The sequence below is a fragment of the Cuculus canorus genome, chromosome 2 (assembly GCF_017976375.1).
Source record: "Cuculus canorus isolate bCucCan1 chromosome 2, bCucCan1.pri, whole genome shotgun sequence".
Taxonomy (NCBI): domain Eukaryota; kingdom Metazoa; phylum Chordata; class Aves; order Cuculiformes; family Cuculidae; genus Cuculus; species Cuculus canorus.
In genome coordinates, this window is record NC_071402.1 from 65013660 (window position 1) to 65031203 (window position 17544).

At 43.5% G+C, this 17544-nt stretch overlaps 2 protein-coding genes across 5 annotated transcripts in view; one reads left to right on the forward strand and one right to left on the reverse strand.

Annotated features, from left to right (window-relative positions):
• Positions 1-10967, reverse strand: part of EXOC3 (exocyst complex component 3) — a 30129-nt gene extending 19162 nt beyond the window's left edge. The window contains exons 1-3 of one of the 4 annotated variants that reach the window (XM_054059764.1): positions 10883-10967; positions 7028-7212; positions 3358-3577 (exon numbers count right to left, since the gene is read on the reverse strand). In XM_054059764.1, coding sequence (XP_053915739.1) covers positions 3358-3577; positions 7028-7171 — 364 coding nt within the window. In that variant the 5' untranslated portion in view covers positions 7172-7212; positions 10883-10967. Of the gene's footprint in view, positions 1-3357; positions 3578-7027; positions 7213-7956; positions 8203-9365; positions 9521-10772 lie in introns of those variants that run through there. The other 3 variants (XM_054059763.1, XM_054059766.1, XM_054059765.1) reach the window with 3 other exon arrangements.
• A 2294-nt stretch (positions 10968-13261) lies between these two features.
• The window catches only part of LOC104061008 (dynein axonemal heavy chain 5), a 158324-nt gene continuing 154041 nt past the window's right edge, over positions 13262-17544 (forward strand). Inside the window, exons 1-2 of the mRNA XM_054058697.1 lie at positions 13262-13424; positions 16988-17088. Coding sequence (XP_053914672.1) covers positions 13262-13424; positions 16988-17088 — 264 coding nt within the window. The remainder of the gene's footprint in view (positions 13425-16987; positions 17089-17544) is intronic.

The following is a 17544-nucleotide window of genomic DNA, read 5'->3' on the forward strand; positions in this document are numbered from 1 at the left end:
GAATTGCTTGGTTGGAAAAGACCTTTGAGATCATTGAGTCCCACCATACCTGTCTACTATCAAACCGTATCCCTGAGTACCTCGTCTACCTGTCTTTTAAATACCTCCAGGGATGGCAACTCAACCAACCTACCTGGGCAGCCTGTTCCAATGCTTAACACTCGCAGTAAAGAAACTCCTAACAGCCAACCTAAAACTCCTCTGGCACATCTTGAGGCCACTTCCCCTTGTCCTGTCACTACCTACCAGGGAGAAGAGACCAACCCCCACCTTGCTATAACCTCCTTGCATGTAGCTGTAGAGAGTGATAAGGTCTCCTCTCAGCCTCCTTTTGTCTAGTGAAAGGACCCCACTTCCCTCAGCCACTCCTCGTAAGACTTGTTCTCCAGCCCTTTCACCAGCTTTGCTGCCCTTCTCTGGACGCACTCCAGCACCTCAATGTCTTTCTTTTAGTAAGAGTCCCAAAACACAGTATTTGAGATGCGACCTCACCAGTGCTGAGTACGGGTGCACAATTGCTTCCCTGGACCTGCTGGCCACACTGTGTCTGATACACGCCAGGATGCCATTAGCCTTCCTGGCCATGTGGGCACACTGCTGTCTCATATTCAGCCGGCTGTTGACCAACAACCCCAGGTCCTTCTCCTCCAGGCAGCTTTCCAGCCACTCTTCCCCTAGTCTGCAGCATCGCATTGGATTGTTGTGTCCCCAAGTCCAGGACTTGGCACTTGGCCTTTTTGAACCTCATCCCACTTGCCTCAGCCTATCAATCCAGCCTGTTCAGATCCCTCTGTAGAGCCTCCCTACCTTCTAGAAGATTGACCCTTCCACCCAGCTTACTGTCATCCACAAACTTACTAAGGGTACACTCAACCTTCTCATCCAGACCATTGATAAAGATCACCGAGCCCTAGGGGACACCACTTGTGACTGGCCTCCAATTGGATTTAACTCCGTTTACCACAACTCTTCGGGCCTGGCCATCCAGCCATTTTTTTTTACCCAGCAGAGGGTTTGCCTGTCCAGGCCAGTGGATGCCAGTTTCTCAAGCAGAATACGGTGATAATCGGTGTCAAAGGCTTTACTAAAGTCCACATACACTATATCTAGTCTTTCCCTCGTCCATTAAGCTGGTTACCTTGTCATAGAAGATCAGGTCAGTTTGGCAGGAACTGCCTTTCATAAACCTATGCTGAGTGGGCCTGATCACCCAGTTGTCCTGCGTGTGCTGCGAGATGGCACTCAAGATGACCTATTCCATGACCTTCCCTGGTACTCAGGTCAGATTGACAGGCCTGTAGTTTCCCAGATCCTCCCTCCGACCCCTTTTTTTGGTGAGCCCTTTGCCTGCTCCCTTAATACCCCTGGGTGGATCCCATCTGGCCCCGTAGACTTGTGAATGTCTGATTGGCCAAGGAGGCCTCTTAACTATTTCCTCTTGCATCACTGGAGCTTTGTTCTGCTCTTCCTCCCTATCTACTGGCTCAGGAGACTGAATACCCAGAGAACATCTTACCTTACTATTAAAGACGAAGGCAAAGAAGGCATTAAGTACCTCAGCCTTTGTCACTATTGTTCTTCCTGTGTCCAGTAAAGGACAGAGATTCTCCTTGGCCCTCTTTTTGTTGTCAATATATTTCTAGAAACATTTTTTATTATCTTTCACAGAGTTGACCAACTTAAACTCTAGCTGGGCTTTAGCCCTTCTGGCTTTATCTCTGCACAATCTCACTTATTCTTGTAGTCCTCCTGAGATGCCTGCCCCTTCTTCCAAAGCTCATTTTCTCTCTTTTTTCTGAGATCCACCCAAAGTTCTCTGCTCAGCCAAGCTGGCTTTCTTCCCCACCAGCTCATTTTTTGGCACATGGGAATGGCCTGCTCTTGCGCTGCCAGGATATCCTTCTTGAAGATCAAGAAGGACATTCAGTCCCCTTGTACTCCTTTGCCCTTAACAACTGTCTTCCATGGAAGTTTATCAACCAGCTTTCTGAACAGTCTGCCCTCCAGAAGTCCAAGGTGGCAGTTCTGCTGATCCCCCTCCTTACTGCTCCTAGAACTAAGAAATCTATCATCTTGCGATTGCTGTGCCCCAGGCATCTTCCAACCATCACATCATGATGAAAACTACTTGGTTTATAAAATATTTATTTTGCTCAGAGTGAAGTTATCAACTATACAGTTTAACAGTCCCAGGGGGAGCTGCTTCACACTAAAGAACTCTCAGAATGCCAGAAAAGAGAACGTTATTATTTCAATTGCATTCATCAGTGTAAAAGAAAGCATCATCCCGAAAATAACTCAGCACTGGAACACAGAGAATTTTTTTTGTTCTGCACGTAAATACAACACTTTCTTTAAGCTGCACACCATATCCTAGTTTGGTACTGTAGCAGTTAGATATGCTCTTATACAGATTAAGCAAATCAACCTACTATGACTGGGAAACAATTTTTCTTTATAGGTACGTTCTGTGAATTACAATCAAAAGAGGACAGAAAAGACTATTTAAATAAAATCAAATGGCTATGATAGGTTTAGCCCCCATTGTAGGAGTAAAATTCTTAAAATTATTTAGAAGCAGAAAAACCCTAGCAAGGTATTCACTGATTCAAGGTGGAATGGAATGTGCACCAAAATGGCTGCATAAAACAACAGACTAATCCCATTTTCTTTATCTTCATACTATCACGTTAACCTTATTATATTTTGCAAACCTTCACAGTTGTATAGTTGAGCAAGGAACATGTACCTTCTATTTACAGTATCTTTATGCATGAGGTTGTTTCTGTGATTGTGCTGCCTGATTCTGAAGCAATGACTGTGTGCATCTGAAACTGCACAGGCTCCTAACTTTCCTGTGAGAAAGATTCCCAAGGAATCCCTGACTAGAGATCTTGCCGTTTCATACCTTGTCTTTCTTTGGGAAAAAAAACCAACAAACAAAAAACCCACTTCTTTAAATCATTTGGGATTATTTTTCACCCAACAGGCTTGCTGTAGGTGCCCAAGTCACTGGCAACATTCCAGATCTTTTCCATATTTTCTTTCTGTACATACCACTTGCATGTTTCAGTCTTTTATATTAAACATGTTATGCATGCTACTGATTGCTAACAAGATGCTTCTTTGTGACTTGTGTTTTATGATGGGGTAGGCCAGACTAGAGGTCCCAACAGTGCAGCTTAAGACTCAATATATGTTAAAGCGTTACCAGCTGCTTCCCTGAACAAGGTGTGTAGGTGTTTCATTCCCAGTGAGGTTTAAAGTTCTCAACGTGACTTGATAACCTTACAGTTGTTAATATCATGTTAAAGTGCTTTCAGTATGTGATGGATTATATAAAGAACATTAGTTTACCTGAAAAGATGTTCTTCAGATTTTCCACAGCAGCTGCCAGTTGGCTGTGTTGCACTACAGCATCCTTAACATCCTTGAGGTTTTCTATAGTGTTGATGCTCTGTCTCCAGTCCTTATTGACATCTATCAAAGACTGCTGAATGTCCTTCACATCATTCAGTGCATTGTGCAGTTGACTTAAACCTGTTCGCACTCCATCTAACTGTGATTGGATTGCTGCCTTCAATACAAACAAAAAGAATGAAAGAACTCATATCAATCATTTTAAGTTCTGAATTTCCAACACACCTCGAGAATGAATTTTCATTTCAGTATTGAATATTTTCAGAGGGAAAAAAAACCCCAAGCTGACAAGGTAATATTACAGCTTAATAGAAACGTATAACTTTGTGTGTGTGCGCGCACATATTCTTTTCTTGAGGTTCTGAAGTTGTATCTAGCTTTAAAAGATGTAGATACAACTGGTTCAGCCACAAAGCCATAGGAGCTTAGACAGATAGATTATCAGCTTTATAAATCTAGATTAAAGTAGGATCATGAGAAGGTAGAATGAAATTTCTTTGCAGGAATTCTATTCAGAGGGGGATATCAGAAGAAAGCTAATCCAGATATATCAATTAGAATGCTTGCTATGAACAGATTCACAAGGCATTTTACTAAAGCAATTACAAATTTTGACTGGTAACTAAAAAAAATAAATTTTGGAATGTTCTAAAAAAAAAAATCTTCTTGGCCTGTTGTGCCAAAAAAATCAAAAGGAATTGAGTTAAAACAAAAACCAACAAAAATTGAACTGAATAAAATTTTGACACTGTGGAAACATCAGCAACCAGGCCAACAATCCCACTGTTAGATTATTTTGGCATAAAGAGAGGTTATCGATCTACCTATCTATTGTAACATATGACACTTCAAACAATAACTCTTCCAAAAGGTGCGAGTGTAAAACTGGAAATAGAGACTTCCAAAGACAAGCCAAAGGGAAGACATCGGTGAACACTTAGTTGCGTATCTCAAGAATGTGAACTAACCAGTAAAGAAACAAGGCACTAAATGGTTTTGTTAAGGTCAAAACACATTTTTTTGGTGGTATTTTTAAGGCCAGAAAGCTCAGGCAGTCAAGGAACTTTCTGTCTGGTAGTTGAAGCCAAAGAGGAAATCCTGGTAACTGTGAACAACATTTATTGTGTTTTAAATGTACTGGGAAGGTCCCAGAGAAAGTGATTCTTAAACTACTGCTATTTAAGTACTTTCAAGTTATGACAAGCTGATTTTATTAATAAAAATGTATTTTCCTGTCAGACTCAGTACAATTAAGCAGTGGTAAGGCATTTTTATATCTATCTATCTACAGAACTGCTGCATTAAGACACTTTTCCCCTACAAGAACTGAGGTAATTAGGATACTTATACAATCAATAGAACACTCGAACAATCTTCTGAAGCCGACCATAGAGAGTTTTAGAAATCACGTGACCGTTAAACGTTCAATACTTCTGATTTGCTATTTCAATTTCTTCCAAGGCAGAGGCAGATCTTCCAAGTATTACATATTCACATTTTTGCTTATTTAACTTTTGGAGAAACGTGATTATGTTAAACAGAAACAATCAATAATCTTGGTCGCTGACACAAACAGACAAGGAAAATTCTAAAGACAGACACCCGCTAAGTTTAGTTTTTTTCCTAACAGTCAGCCAAGGCCATGAGAGGGAATGGGGAGGCAGGGAGCGAGGCATGTTCTAGCACTGTGGACTCCACTTCCTAGAATGCCTACTTGTCTTAAATTGGACTGACCCTCACTGTATTAAAAAAAAACAAAATCAAAACCAAGCCAGGGTAGGAACAGGGCTCAAGACTTAATTTTTATATCTTTTCAAGTGACAGCTCTCAAGATGAAGCCATGGAACCAGGATTCTGGCTGCCTGGTCTCCCTAGAACCCTGTCGTTCATGATTGCACAAAAGTGGAGAATCAAAATGTAGAGGATTCAAGCACATTTACACTTGGGAGAACCCATCATCTCAGAACTTTGATAGGTTATCACACAGTACTTCTTCAGGGTGAGAGAAACCCAAAATCTAAGCTCTGCCACTGAGTAAGTTCACAAACAAAGACAGCTATCAAAGCTCATAACTTTCCAAACTCTGGAGTAAGAGTCCAAGTAGCTCTTCACCTATATTTTAGACTGCAGAGCCCAGAAGTACCAGCCTCCAGTGCTAGCTGGTCCTTATCCATCCATTGTTTCAAAGTTCTGCTACCCATCCTTAAAAACACTGCTTCGCTAACTGCCAGCCACACACATAAAGCAGATGAGTTTGACACATTTCAAAGTAGTTCTTCCTATAAGAATTTACATAATGCAGGAAGAAATGCAGAGAAGGGTGTAAGAAATGGAAACAACTAGATATTTGGGAGAGGATATAAAAGAAAACGATAAACCAGCTGGAGGAGATACTGCTTTTTTGGCCAGAACACAATTTCAGATCTCTCTTGCTTCATCCTTCAAGTGACACACAGCTACTACCCTGGCTTTCTACTCTTCATCCTTGATTGACTTTTTGATATTTTAATTCATCTGAAGTAAACGACAACAAAGATGAAGGCATATCCAGTAAGAGAGAAGCACCAACACATTCACACTAGAAACTTCCTAGCTATAAAGTGGATTTAGGCATTTACAAAACTTAAGAGTTATGTTTAGTCATCACTGTCTATAAAAAGCAGCCAGTAGGCAAATGATTGTGTTCATATATTATGAATAGATCCCAGTAACTAAACAGCTGATCCATTATTAATAGACTCCACTATATGCTTCCTGCCTTTAATCTGAAAAACCCATTCCAAGTCCTCAGGAATATTTCTGTTCCTATGCTACACACAAAAATGAACATGTAATTCGCTAACAGATTTTTTCACTGTGAAGAAAACAGACTCTCGTCTACTTCATGCAGACTCCCAAAAAGGAGGAGCCATCAAACAGTTGTAAGATAAATTCACTTATTCTAAAATATAAGATTAAATACAGTGTATTCCAGTCATTTTGACCTGGTAAACCCCAAAATATTTCCCCAAACACGTTTCTAAGGCTCTAGTTGAATTACTTAGTAGACTGGTCCAAAACGACTGTTGGCTAGTGAATACCAGTGAAGGAAGAAAAGACAGAACTCATTAACACACAGGGACCGAAGATAAAACAACCTTACTCAGAAGCCTCTGTGTGTGTGTGTGAGTGTGTGGGGTACACTTTCAAAAGAGGCAAGAATGTGATAGATTTTATCTACCTTCTAGACTGACTTGTACATGTGTTTATAAACTGACTGATCTTTTTCAGAGGCAATCACCAATTTTTTGTTCCAAGTTTGGTATACAATCATTAAGACAGAGGTTTGTTGGCTGACAGACTATACGGCATAAGGTTAGCTGTCCATGGAGAAACTGTAGAAGTCAGAGGACATAAGAACACTTGAAATGCTTGAATTTCATTAGGATGTACAGCATTAGTTTGTGTTATTTTCAGGATGCAAAGTTTCTCTTTGGGACACAGAGCAAAAAATTAAAGTCCATGGCATAAAACTATCTGGATGAAAACGTAGAATCAAAAAAGAGAAGGGAAAAATAAGGCATCTTCATGCTGCACCACAGACACTCAGGTTTATCAAACTTTGTACCTTGAGCCGAGCTTCTACTGAGGCCTTCTTACGAGCTTCCCTCCTGCGATATTGCTCCACTTTATCCAGCTGATCAGGACGCTGAAGCATTCCTGCTACTCTCTGAACAGCTGTTGCAACTGCTTCCCTATCCGTTTCCTCCATTGTTGATTAGGACCTCAAAATGCCTTCATAATTTAACAGTACTGAAAAGAAACAGAACATTTTTAGAAAATATGTTTTCGTTTAATGGCTGTGTCATTTCAAAGTTAACAACTGGAGAACTAACTTTGGCAACTTGACAGAATCATCATTAGACCACATAATAAAAAGCAGTAATCAGAATTCTACAAGAACTGCATTTCAAGTCACTTAACTCTGTTTCATCAGTTTACCTGAAACATTCCCTAGTTACTGCTTTTGCATTTACCTTGCTCTCTGTAAGTTTGTATTAAAAAAAAAAGAGAAAAGACAACAACAGCAACAACAAAAGAACAGCAAATCTTTCTTTAAAAAACAGATTCTATCTAATCCTAGAGTAGGTTTGCCCATTAAAAGAGGAATGAGACAAGCATAAAATAATCTTGTAGCAGGTCCAAATGAATGTCCTAATCTTTCCCTGAACTAGATTACAGTGGAGCTTGCAGAACTAGTCCTCCTACAGCAACAGGGCAAATTTGCTACCAAAACTACAGAACACAGCTGTAGAAGCTCTCAACCCAGAGACCTAACTATAAAGCACTTCCATTTAGACTTCTGATGGATGATTTTTTTATTTCCTATTCGTTTTCAGTTCTTCTCAGGGTATCAATCCAACAGAGGTGTAGGTATGCAGGGGAGAAAAAAAAAAGGAAGTACTTCATCTACATCTCCAGTAGAATTTCTAGTGAAGTTAAGACATGCAAACTAGTATGCAGAAAAGGTAAAATTTGCTGGACATCAAACCAGACCTGTTTTCTCAAGCTCCACTAGCTCCTAACAGAACGCAGAGAGGATCTCAGTCACCAAAGACATACGAATATGGTGTCCACAGAACTCCAAGGAACACAGCTTGAGTTCCTCATTCCTTCCAAATTCTTTCCAATATTTGATGTCTTCAGTCTTGTACTCAAACAGAACGCTTTAGGTCCTGCTGCCACAACTACAGAATATGCTCTCTCATCTACGTATTATTCCTTGAAAGCAGACATCTAGTTTCAAAAAAGCCTGCATACATACATGCAGCACATCACTCAACCTTAATAGAGCAGTGACCTGATGAAGAACTGTGTCAAATACACAGAACTAGAAAAGAAAAAGTGAGAAAACTCATGATTTGAGAAACAGACAGTTTGATCAGTGAAAGAAAGTGAGAAACACCTCTTGCTTCCCAACAAAAAAAACCCAAACCAAACAAAATAAAACAAAAAAACACCCCAAACCACCTCCCACAAGCAAACTAACGCTCCAGTCAGCCTCTGAACAACAGCAATCCTAGAAACCAAACCCCACTTCTTTCTCCCTCTATCCCATCTTTTATTGCGGAGTACAACATTATGTGGTAAGGAATTTCCCTTTGGATGGCTTAGGTAAACTGTCACAGCTGTGTTCTCTCTCAATCTCTTGCCCACCCCGGCCTACACAAGCACAGTAGAGGAACACAAGCGGCCTACACAAGCACAGGAAAAAGAGAAAGCCTTGATGCTGTGCAAGCACCCTTCAGCAACAGCCAAAACACAGATGCGTTATCAGCACTCTTTTAGCCCCAGATCCAAGACACAGCATCGTACAGGCTGCTATGAAGAAAGTTAACTCCATCCCAGATAGACTCAGTACAGCATTATTAAAATTACTCATTTTAGACCTTTTCAGGGTTAAAAAAGGTTCCAGGCAAGCTTTGCTCCACAGCTAGTTCGTAAGACCCTAGGCCTACATCTCAATTTCCTTCATCTGATGCCTCAAGATCTGTATCTCTAGTACCTTCAAAAATTACTTGCATTGGTATGCACTTATTCCAGAATTATCTACTGTGCAAGCAAATATCCTATTTACCTCAACTGTGCAAGCACACCCATAATTTCTCTTCTACTGGCCTGTTAACTCAAATGATCTTTGATTTCCTACTCTATATCCCAAGGTGCAAGGTCACACACACCACTCACACTTTTAAATAAGTATGCCAGTTCTGTTGAGCCCAATCCATTTCCAAACTATCAGGAGTGTATGTGCAACTTCTTTCTAGAAGTTGTCATTTCAAAATATGAAATTTACTACAGAATTGGTATCTGCAGTAGACAGCTTTATACTGAATTACTGCTTTTATAAACAACTCTGAATAAATCCAACAGTTACAACAACTTTAGCCCCCACAGCTACTAACCAGGCACATTAAGCAGATGTCAAAATTAGTAGTCAGCATTCTGTCACCTCCTAACCGATTACATGCCAACTCGCTGAGGCAGACAGGCTGTTGCACAACTGCTGACAGAGTTACGGTTCTTCAGCCTGGAGAAGAGAAGGCTCCAGGGAGATCTTCTATTGACTCTCCAGTACTTAAAATGGGGCCTACAGGAAAGCTGGGGAGGGGTTCTTTATCAGGGAGTGCAGAGATAAGAAGAGGGGTAATGGTTTTAAGCTGAAAGAGAGGAGATTTAGATTAGATATTAGAAAGAATTCTTTTTTCTGTTAGGGGGGCAAGGCAGTGGCACAGGTTGCCCAGAGAAGTTGTGGCTGCTCCATCTCTGGAGGTTTTCAAGACTAGACTGGATGGGGCTCCGAGAAACCTGATCCAGTGGAAGGTCTCCCTGCCTAGTTGGAACTGGTTGATCTTTAAGGTCACTTCTGACACAAACCATTTGATGATTCTATAACAACCATTCAAAAAGGGAGAGCAACTTTAGAAAATCATGCCAACTTCACACAGAGGCCGTTAGCTAAAATCACAAACATCTTTGGAGCAAGACACTGGAAGAAACGAACAAAACAAAGTACCAAGCATCTTTGGAAGGGCTTCAGCTGTGAGCAATACTCTCACCCTCCAGACTGAAGCTCTGGCTGGGAACAAAGAGAGCCTGCAGAGACAGCACCATGGCAGGGGGAGAACCCCTGCCCCACTGGGACCCCATCGGGGCTGGTGCCATGCAGTGACCCCCAGTTTGGGTCACAGCCCCAGCTCCTCCCAGCTCCCCTTGCAGTTCAGAATTATTTGCAGGACACAGGTGGAAGTCCCCACTGGACAGAGGCTGGGGACCCGGCACCCCAGCCTGGGCAGGCAGGGGAGGCTGCAGCCCCGCATGCCGAGCTCCTGCGGGCAGCGGCTGCGCAGGGGGAGCCACCCTGCTACCTGCGTTCGACTCTGCCGTCCCGAGGGGCGCTCCCTGCATCGGCTTGACCCAACCCAGCCCAAATCACCCCCCACCTCATCTAACCTCAAACCACCCCATCCCACCCCACCCCAGCCCAAACCATCCCATCGCATCCCACCCCACCCCCTCCCCATCCCAAGCCCACCTCACCTTCTCCCCATCCCAAACCACCTCTCCCCACGCCATCGCAAACCACCCCAAAGCACTGCACCCCATCCCAAACCACCCCAAACCACCGCAGCCCATCCCAAACCACCCCATCCCATACTAAACCATCCCTCCCCATCCTAAACCATCCCTCCCCATCCCATTCCAAACTACTGCACCTCACCCCACCCCACCGCACCCCATCCGAAACCAGCCCTTCCCACCCAATCCTATCTGAAACCACCCCTCCCCAAGCCACCCCACCGCATCCCTACCCCGTTCCCCCTCCGCTTCCCGCTGTGTGCCAGGCTCGGGTGGGCTCCAGGCAGCGGCAGGAGCTGGTGCGGGGAAGAGGCACAGCGTAGTAGCCCCGTCCCACACTCACCGGCCCGTCAGGCGGTGACAGCCGCCCGGTGCGCAGGCGCAGCGCAGGCGCGGGTCGCAGCGTACCCGCATCCGGCCCCGCAGCGCTCCCCGCGCCTGCGCACCGCGCCGGAAGTGCCGCCAAATGGGCTCTGTGAGACTCGTTTGGGAGGTTTGGAAAGCCACGGTGCTTTAATCAGGGCTGGGCAACACGAGGGAGCGATCCCCAGCCATCGTGTGCAGCGAGACAGGAGCTGGGACAGAATGGATGTCCCGCTTAGGTGCACATAGATAATTCCTTTCTTGTGAGACACCACCTACAGTATTGTGTCCAGTTCTGGAATCCTGTACATAAGAAGGATATGGAACTGTTGGAACGGGTCCAGAGGAGGGCCACGAAGGTGCTCAGAGGGCTGGAGCACCTCCCGTACGAGAATAGGCTGAGAGTTGGGCTTGTTCAGCCTGGAGAAGAGAAGGGTCCAGGGAGACCTTATAGTGACCTTCCAGTACCTGAAGGGGTTACAAGAAAGCTTTAGGGGGACTGTGAGAGGGAATGGGTTGAAACTGGAGACAGGCAGGTTTAGACTAGACACAGGAAGGAATTTCTTCGCTGTGGGGGTAGTGAGGCACTGGCACAGATTGCCCTGGGAAGCTCTGGATGTCTCATCTCTGGAGGTGTTCAAGGCCAGGCTGGTTGTGGCTCTAAGCAGCCTGATTGAGTGGGAGATGTTGCTGCCCATGGCAGGGGGGTTGGAACTGGATGATCTTTAGGGTCCCTTCCAAGCCAAACTATTTTATGATTCCACAAGAGGGATGAGGGACTTAGGCTGCTTTAGTGACCATGGAATGCTGCCACTTGCCCACCCTGAGAGTCCCAATCTTGGTCCTGGTGTATGTGCACATGCCATGCCCATGCACATGTTGCTGGGAGCAAGGGGGGCAACAGCCTGCAGGGCTACTGGTGGGGTTTCCTTCTCCTCATCTTCCTCTCTTTTTGTTTATTTGGAGCCCTGTTTTTGCCCCTGTACTCAGTGCTGGTGAGGCTGCACCTCTAATACTGTGTTCAGATTTGGGCCCCTGAGTATATGAAGGACATTGAGCTGCTAGAGTCCATCCAGAGGAGGGCAATAAAGTTGTTGAAGAGGCTGGAGAACAAGTTTTATGAGGAGCAGCTGAGAGAACTGGGACTGTTTAGCCTAGAGAAGAGAAGGCTGAGGGGAGACCTTATTGCCCTCTACAACTACCTGAAAGGAGGTTGTAGCAAGGCAGGTGCTGATCTGTTCGCCCAAGTAACTAGTGATAGGATGAGAGGAAATGGTCTCAAGTTGCGCTAGGGGAGGTTTAGATTGGGCATTAAGAAAAATTTTTTTACCAAGAGGGTCGTGAAGTGTTGGAACAGGCTGCCTGGGGCACTCAAAAAGTGTGTAGATGTGGCACTTTGGGACATGGTTTGGTATGCATGGCGTTTGGCCAGTGGTTGGACTGGATGATCTTGGAAGTCTTTTCCAACCTTTATGATTGTATGATTCTAAGTAAGGGTGCTGCAGATGCATAAGCTATGAATCGTGCAATGCTTTTTAGATGTGTGTAGAAGTGTTTTTGCCTGATAGAGGAAATGGGAAAATCCTCCTTCAACCACTTGCCTCAGCTGCTGCCCAAAACCCAGATTGCAGCTCTCCTGAAAAAGGTGGTGTTGAAGAGAGTGGTGTGGCTGCTAGGGTGCAGCTCATAGTGGCCTCTTTCCCTGGCGCTGCATGTCAGAAGTGCTGAGGCTCGGGGAAGCTGCTTACTTGGGATTTCATTTATATGTAAGGGGAAACTGTGGTGAGAGACACAAGAGTTAAAGAGACAAGTAGTTACGAAATTAGCACTGGGTTGGAAAAGGGAGCAGGCGAGATACCTCCTGGGGATTGGGTTGTTAGCTGGATTTGTGTAGGGGTTGCCATAGCAGCTGCCAGCAACTCCAAGTGCCCAGGCAGACCGCAGGCTTAAAAACTGGCTGAAGATAAAGCAAGTGCCTCTGTGCATAGGGCTTTGTGGTGGGACCTGCAGCTTCTGTGTAAGAAGGAGCTTAACCTGGCCCTCAGTACGTGAGTTGCCACCTTCAACAGTCTGATCAGAGAGAAATTACAGTTACGCAAACAGAAATAATGTTTTGTTAACGGGAAACTTCAGAGGAGCTTTTATCATTTTGTAAAATACTTAGTTTCTTCTCTTTTAGTTAGCAACCAAAAGTAGAGATTTTGTTGTTGTTGTTGTTGGTTTTTTTGCGTGCTAGTCTGTCATATTGGTGCTATAATAGGGATAAAAATAATGAAGGTGTGGTTGGTTGTTAGAATGTTGCATTGTCCTATCATTGTTTGTATTGTTGATTTAGGTTGATTTTTGTGTAGTGGTGGAGATGGAGGAGTCTGTGGGAGGTGAGGCTGAGTTAGGGGGAAGATTCGAGCCTAGTTCCTCCCCTGGCCACTCTGCACAGCAGGAATGGGAAGAACTGAGAACCACGCAGCTTTCTTCCAAACCCAACATTGATCTCTGTCCGCCTCTTATTGCTTTGAAAAAAGGTAAGGAAAAAAATAATTAGTATATATGGACAAAAATTCCAGGAACAAAATTGAGAAACCAATTATTAAGTAGATTATTTAAGTTTATAACAGGTACTTATATATACTGAGTAGGTGTATGCTATTCTGAATATATTGGTGTAGGGACTGAAATGTGCAGTTTTCAGCTTTATAAATAAATATATCCATATAAATTAAAAAACTATTTATTTATACATATATATGTATTTACAAAGACATTTATAGTGCAACTCTGATAGCTTAGCAGATTCTCTAGTGCTGAATGATTGTAACATGATTAAAAGCATTTTTTTAAATTAAAATGAGTAGTACTAGATAGCGTGGTATACTCTATAGTATGGCATCTAGTGTGGTTATCTCTTTTCTGGCATATATTAACAGGGGTATTAGATTGAATAATTACTTCAAAAGTTATAGAACATGGCCTCACAATGACAGCCAGCATCCTCCGTGCTTGATTAGACTGTAGTGCTCTTCCTGCCAGATTATTCCTGGGTCACAAATTACCACTGCTGAGCAGTTAAAATTTGAATTTCCCCTTTGCACCTCTAAGATCTTAATAGAGAAGCTAATGAAGTATGGACTGGATGAGCAAGCAGTGATGTGGATTGAAAACCGAACACACAAGCCCAGAAGGTGGTGATATGTGGCACCAAATCCAGTTGGAGGCCAGTAGGTAGCAGTGTGCCCCAGTGTCAGTACTGGATCCAGTCCTGCACCTGGGGAGGAACGACCCCTTGCAATAATACGAGCTGGGGATCGACCACGTGAAAAGCAGATTGGCAGGAAAGGACCTGGGGGTCATGGTGGACACTATGTTGAGAATGAGCTGGCAGTGGGCCCTTACAGGAAAGAAGGCTAATGTTACCATGGGCTGGATTCTTTAGTAAGAAAAACAGTAGTACTCTGGGTACACAGCACCCCTGAGTGGGAAGACAGGGATGGAAGTAAAGTGGAGTCCCTATAATCCATGAGGAGATGGTTAGCAATGTGCTACATAGCCTGTATATACACAAGTCTGTGGGGCCAGGTGGGATCCACCTAAGGCTCCTGAGGAAGCTGACGGAAGTACTCACCAAGACACTTTCCATCATTTATCAGCAGTCGTGGCTAAGCAGGGAGGCCTCCCCAGGTTGACTGGAGGCTTATGAGTGTGATGCCCATCGATGAGAAGAGCCTGAAGGAGGACCCAGGGAACTACAGACCTATCAGTCTGACCTCGGTGCCAGGGAGGTTATGAAGCAGATCATCTTGAGTGCCATCACCTGTCACATGCAGGACAACCAGGCGAGCAGGCCCAGTCAGGGAGGGCAGGTCCTGCATGACCAACCTGATCTGCTTCTATGACCAGGTGACCTGCCTAGGGGATGAGGGAAAGGTTATGGACATTGACTACCTGGGCTTTAGTAAAGCCTTTGGCACTGTCTCTCACAGCATTCTCCTAGAGAAGCTGGCACCTCATGGCTTGGATGGGTATACACTTTCCTGGGTAAAACATTGGCTGGATGGCCAAGCACAAAGGGTTGTGGTGAATGAAGTTAAATCCAGCTGGTGCCTAGTCACAAGTGGTTCCCCCGGGGCTCAGTACTGAGGCCACTTCTTTTTAATATGTTTATCTTGTTCCCCAAGGCTCAGTGTTGGGTCCAATTCTGTTCCAAGATCTTTATCAATGATCTGGACAAGGGAATTGAGTGCACCCTCAATAAGTTTGCAGATTATATGAAGTTGGGTGGGAGCATTGATCTGCCTGAGGGTAGGCAGGAGGGACCCAGACGGGCTGGGTCAGTGGGCCAAGGCCAGTTGCATGAAGTTCAACAAGGCCAAGTGTTGGGTCCTGCATTTGGATCACAACAACCCCATGCAGCACTACAGGCTTGAGGAGCAGTGGCTGGAAAGATGTCTGGAGAAGAAGGACCTGGGGGTCTTGGTTGACGGCCATCTGAATATGAGCCAGCAGTGTGCCCAGGTGGCCAAGAAGGCTAGTGGTATCCTGGCCGGTATCAGAAACAGTTTGGCCAGCAGGACTAGGGAAGTAATCCATCCCGTGTACTTGGGGATCCAAGAGATCTCCTTGGCATGTATAAAACCTGAAGGGAGGGTGTAAAGATGGAATCAGGCTCTTTTCAGTTGTGTCCAGTGACAGGACAAGAGGCAGTGGGCGCAGAAACAGAGGAGATTCTGTCTGGACATCAGGAAACACTTGTTCACTGTGAGGCTGATCAAGCACTGGCATAGGTTTTCCAGAGACATTGTGGAGTCTCCCACTTTGGAGATATTCAAAAGCCATTTGGACATGCTCATGGGCCATGTGCTCAGAGTGACCTTGCTTGAATGGCGAAGTGTGATTGGGCCATGTGATCTTCAGGGGGCCCTTCTAACCTCAACCATTCTGTGGTGCTGTGAATAATACCTTATGATCAAGGGGAATTTTATTGGAAATTGTAAGGAAAATTATAAGGAAATCAGTGCTATCAGAATGTTAATTTTAGTCACAATCTCATAATTTATTTAGAATAGATTAAAATGTAGTTCATGGAAGTTTAATGAACTACTTATTAGCACTATTGCATGCTCCATTGAGGATCCTGTTTGCTGCCAAGAATGTCTTCTAAATATCATCTTCTGAGAAATAAAATGGTTGCTTTTTTGAACTAAAAGCTAGCTGTAGCAATTTACAAATAGCATTGTTCGGTGCTTTCAAATAATTATTGTTTTAAAGGTAACTGAAACAGTATTTCTGTTAAGGAGAGGTAAAGCAGTATTTATGAATGCTTTGTAATTAAAAACAACTTAAATGAAAGAAGTGGCGACTGACTGGAGATAAGTTATTGTACTTAGTATCAGGAAAACATAAATAATCTTATTTGTTATCTAAACAACTTAAAAGTATACAATTCTTCATTTCTTCATTTCTGGGAAAAACAAAGGCGTGCAATGAAAGTTATGTAAAATAACTTGAAGGGCTTCAAAAACTCCTAAGGAGGCTTAAACAATCAACAGAAGATAGTTATGCACTTCAATGTTCTATGTCCTGTTTTTATTGAAAATGTTAACAATCTTCAGTCTTCAGATATTCCATGTGCTCAAGTTGTCTGGCAAGTCTCTGCAAGTAGCAAGTTTATCAGAGACGCATGAGACTTAATCAGAATTTAGATAAAGAAGTAACAGAAGTAGAATATGAGTGACAACAGCAAATGTGAAAAGTGACAATATTTCAGTCTCTATTTTTTTTCAGAACTGATTTCTTCAAGCTCTTACCTTAAATTGCTTTTTCTTATATTTGCTGCTATCAGTAGGGATTCTTCACAATTGAACTTGAGATTAAAGTTATTATAAGACATCTTTTCCCTGTAACAGCTTCTAAGGGTTTCTGCTGAGGCACAGGTTTTCTAATGTTCCTTTCATGTCTCGTTTTCCTCAATCTGAGAAGAGATTAGCTAACAGATATAGGGACACAACATAGTGATGTCATTGCTGGTCTAGTAAATGCATTTGTTGTGCATATACCTGAATAATTAGAACTTGTCACTTCTTTCAACTAGACACAGAAAGTAAGCATCGTAGACGTGGAGGGGACCTGAAGACAAGGAGCACTGAGCTAGGATGTGCTGTCACAGCATCTGCTTTGACTGCTGTTCTTCCGGCAAGTGTTAAATTTTCTTCTGTACAGGTTATTCTTGAAATCTTCATTGACAGAAGTTTGGCCTAATACTGGAGGATGATGAGTTCCTTCAGTCTCTGTTAGTTATGAGGAAAAAGAACAGCAAACCAGTCAAAAGAGTATACAGTGTTAGAACATTTCCATTCTGTGTTCACAATGTGTGTTGTTGGATTTTGGTTTCGGGGTGGTTTTTTTTTTTTTTTTTATCAACCACTGGTTTAGTCCCCTTCCTTTGCCAAGGTGAAAATTAATCTGGGTTGTGATAACTAGGAAAAGGTTGCATCAGGGAAGGCATATATGCAAAAGAAGAGATCCAGCTGTTGGCACAGAAGCCATAGTTGTTGAAAGAATGATATAGATGGGTTGGGACCTACCTGGGAGAAAAATGAATGGTGAATTGGAAAAGACGTAGCTTTTAGAGACATCAGAATGGTACTC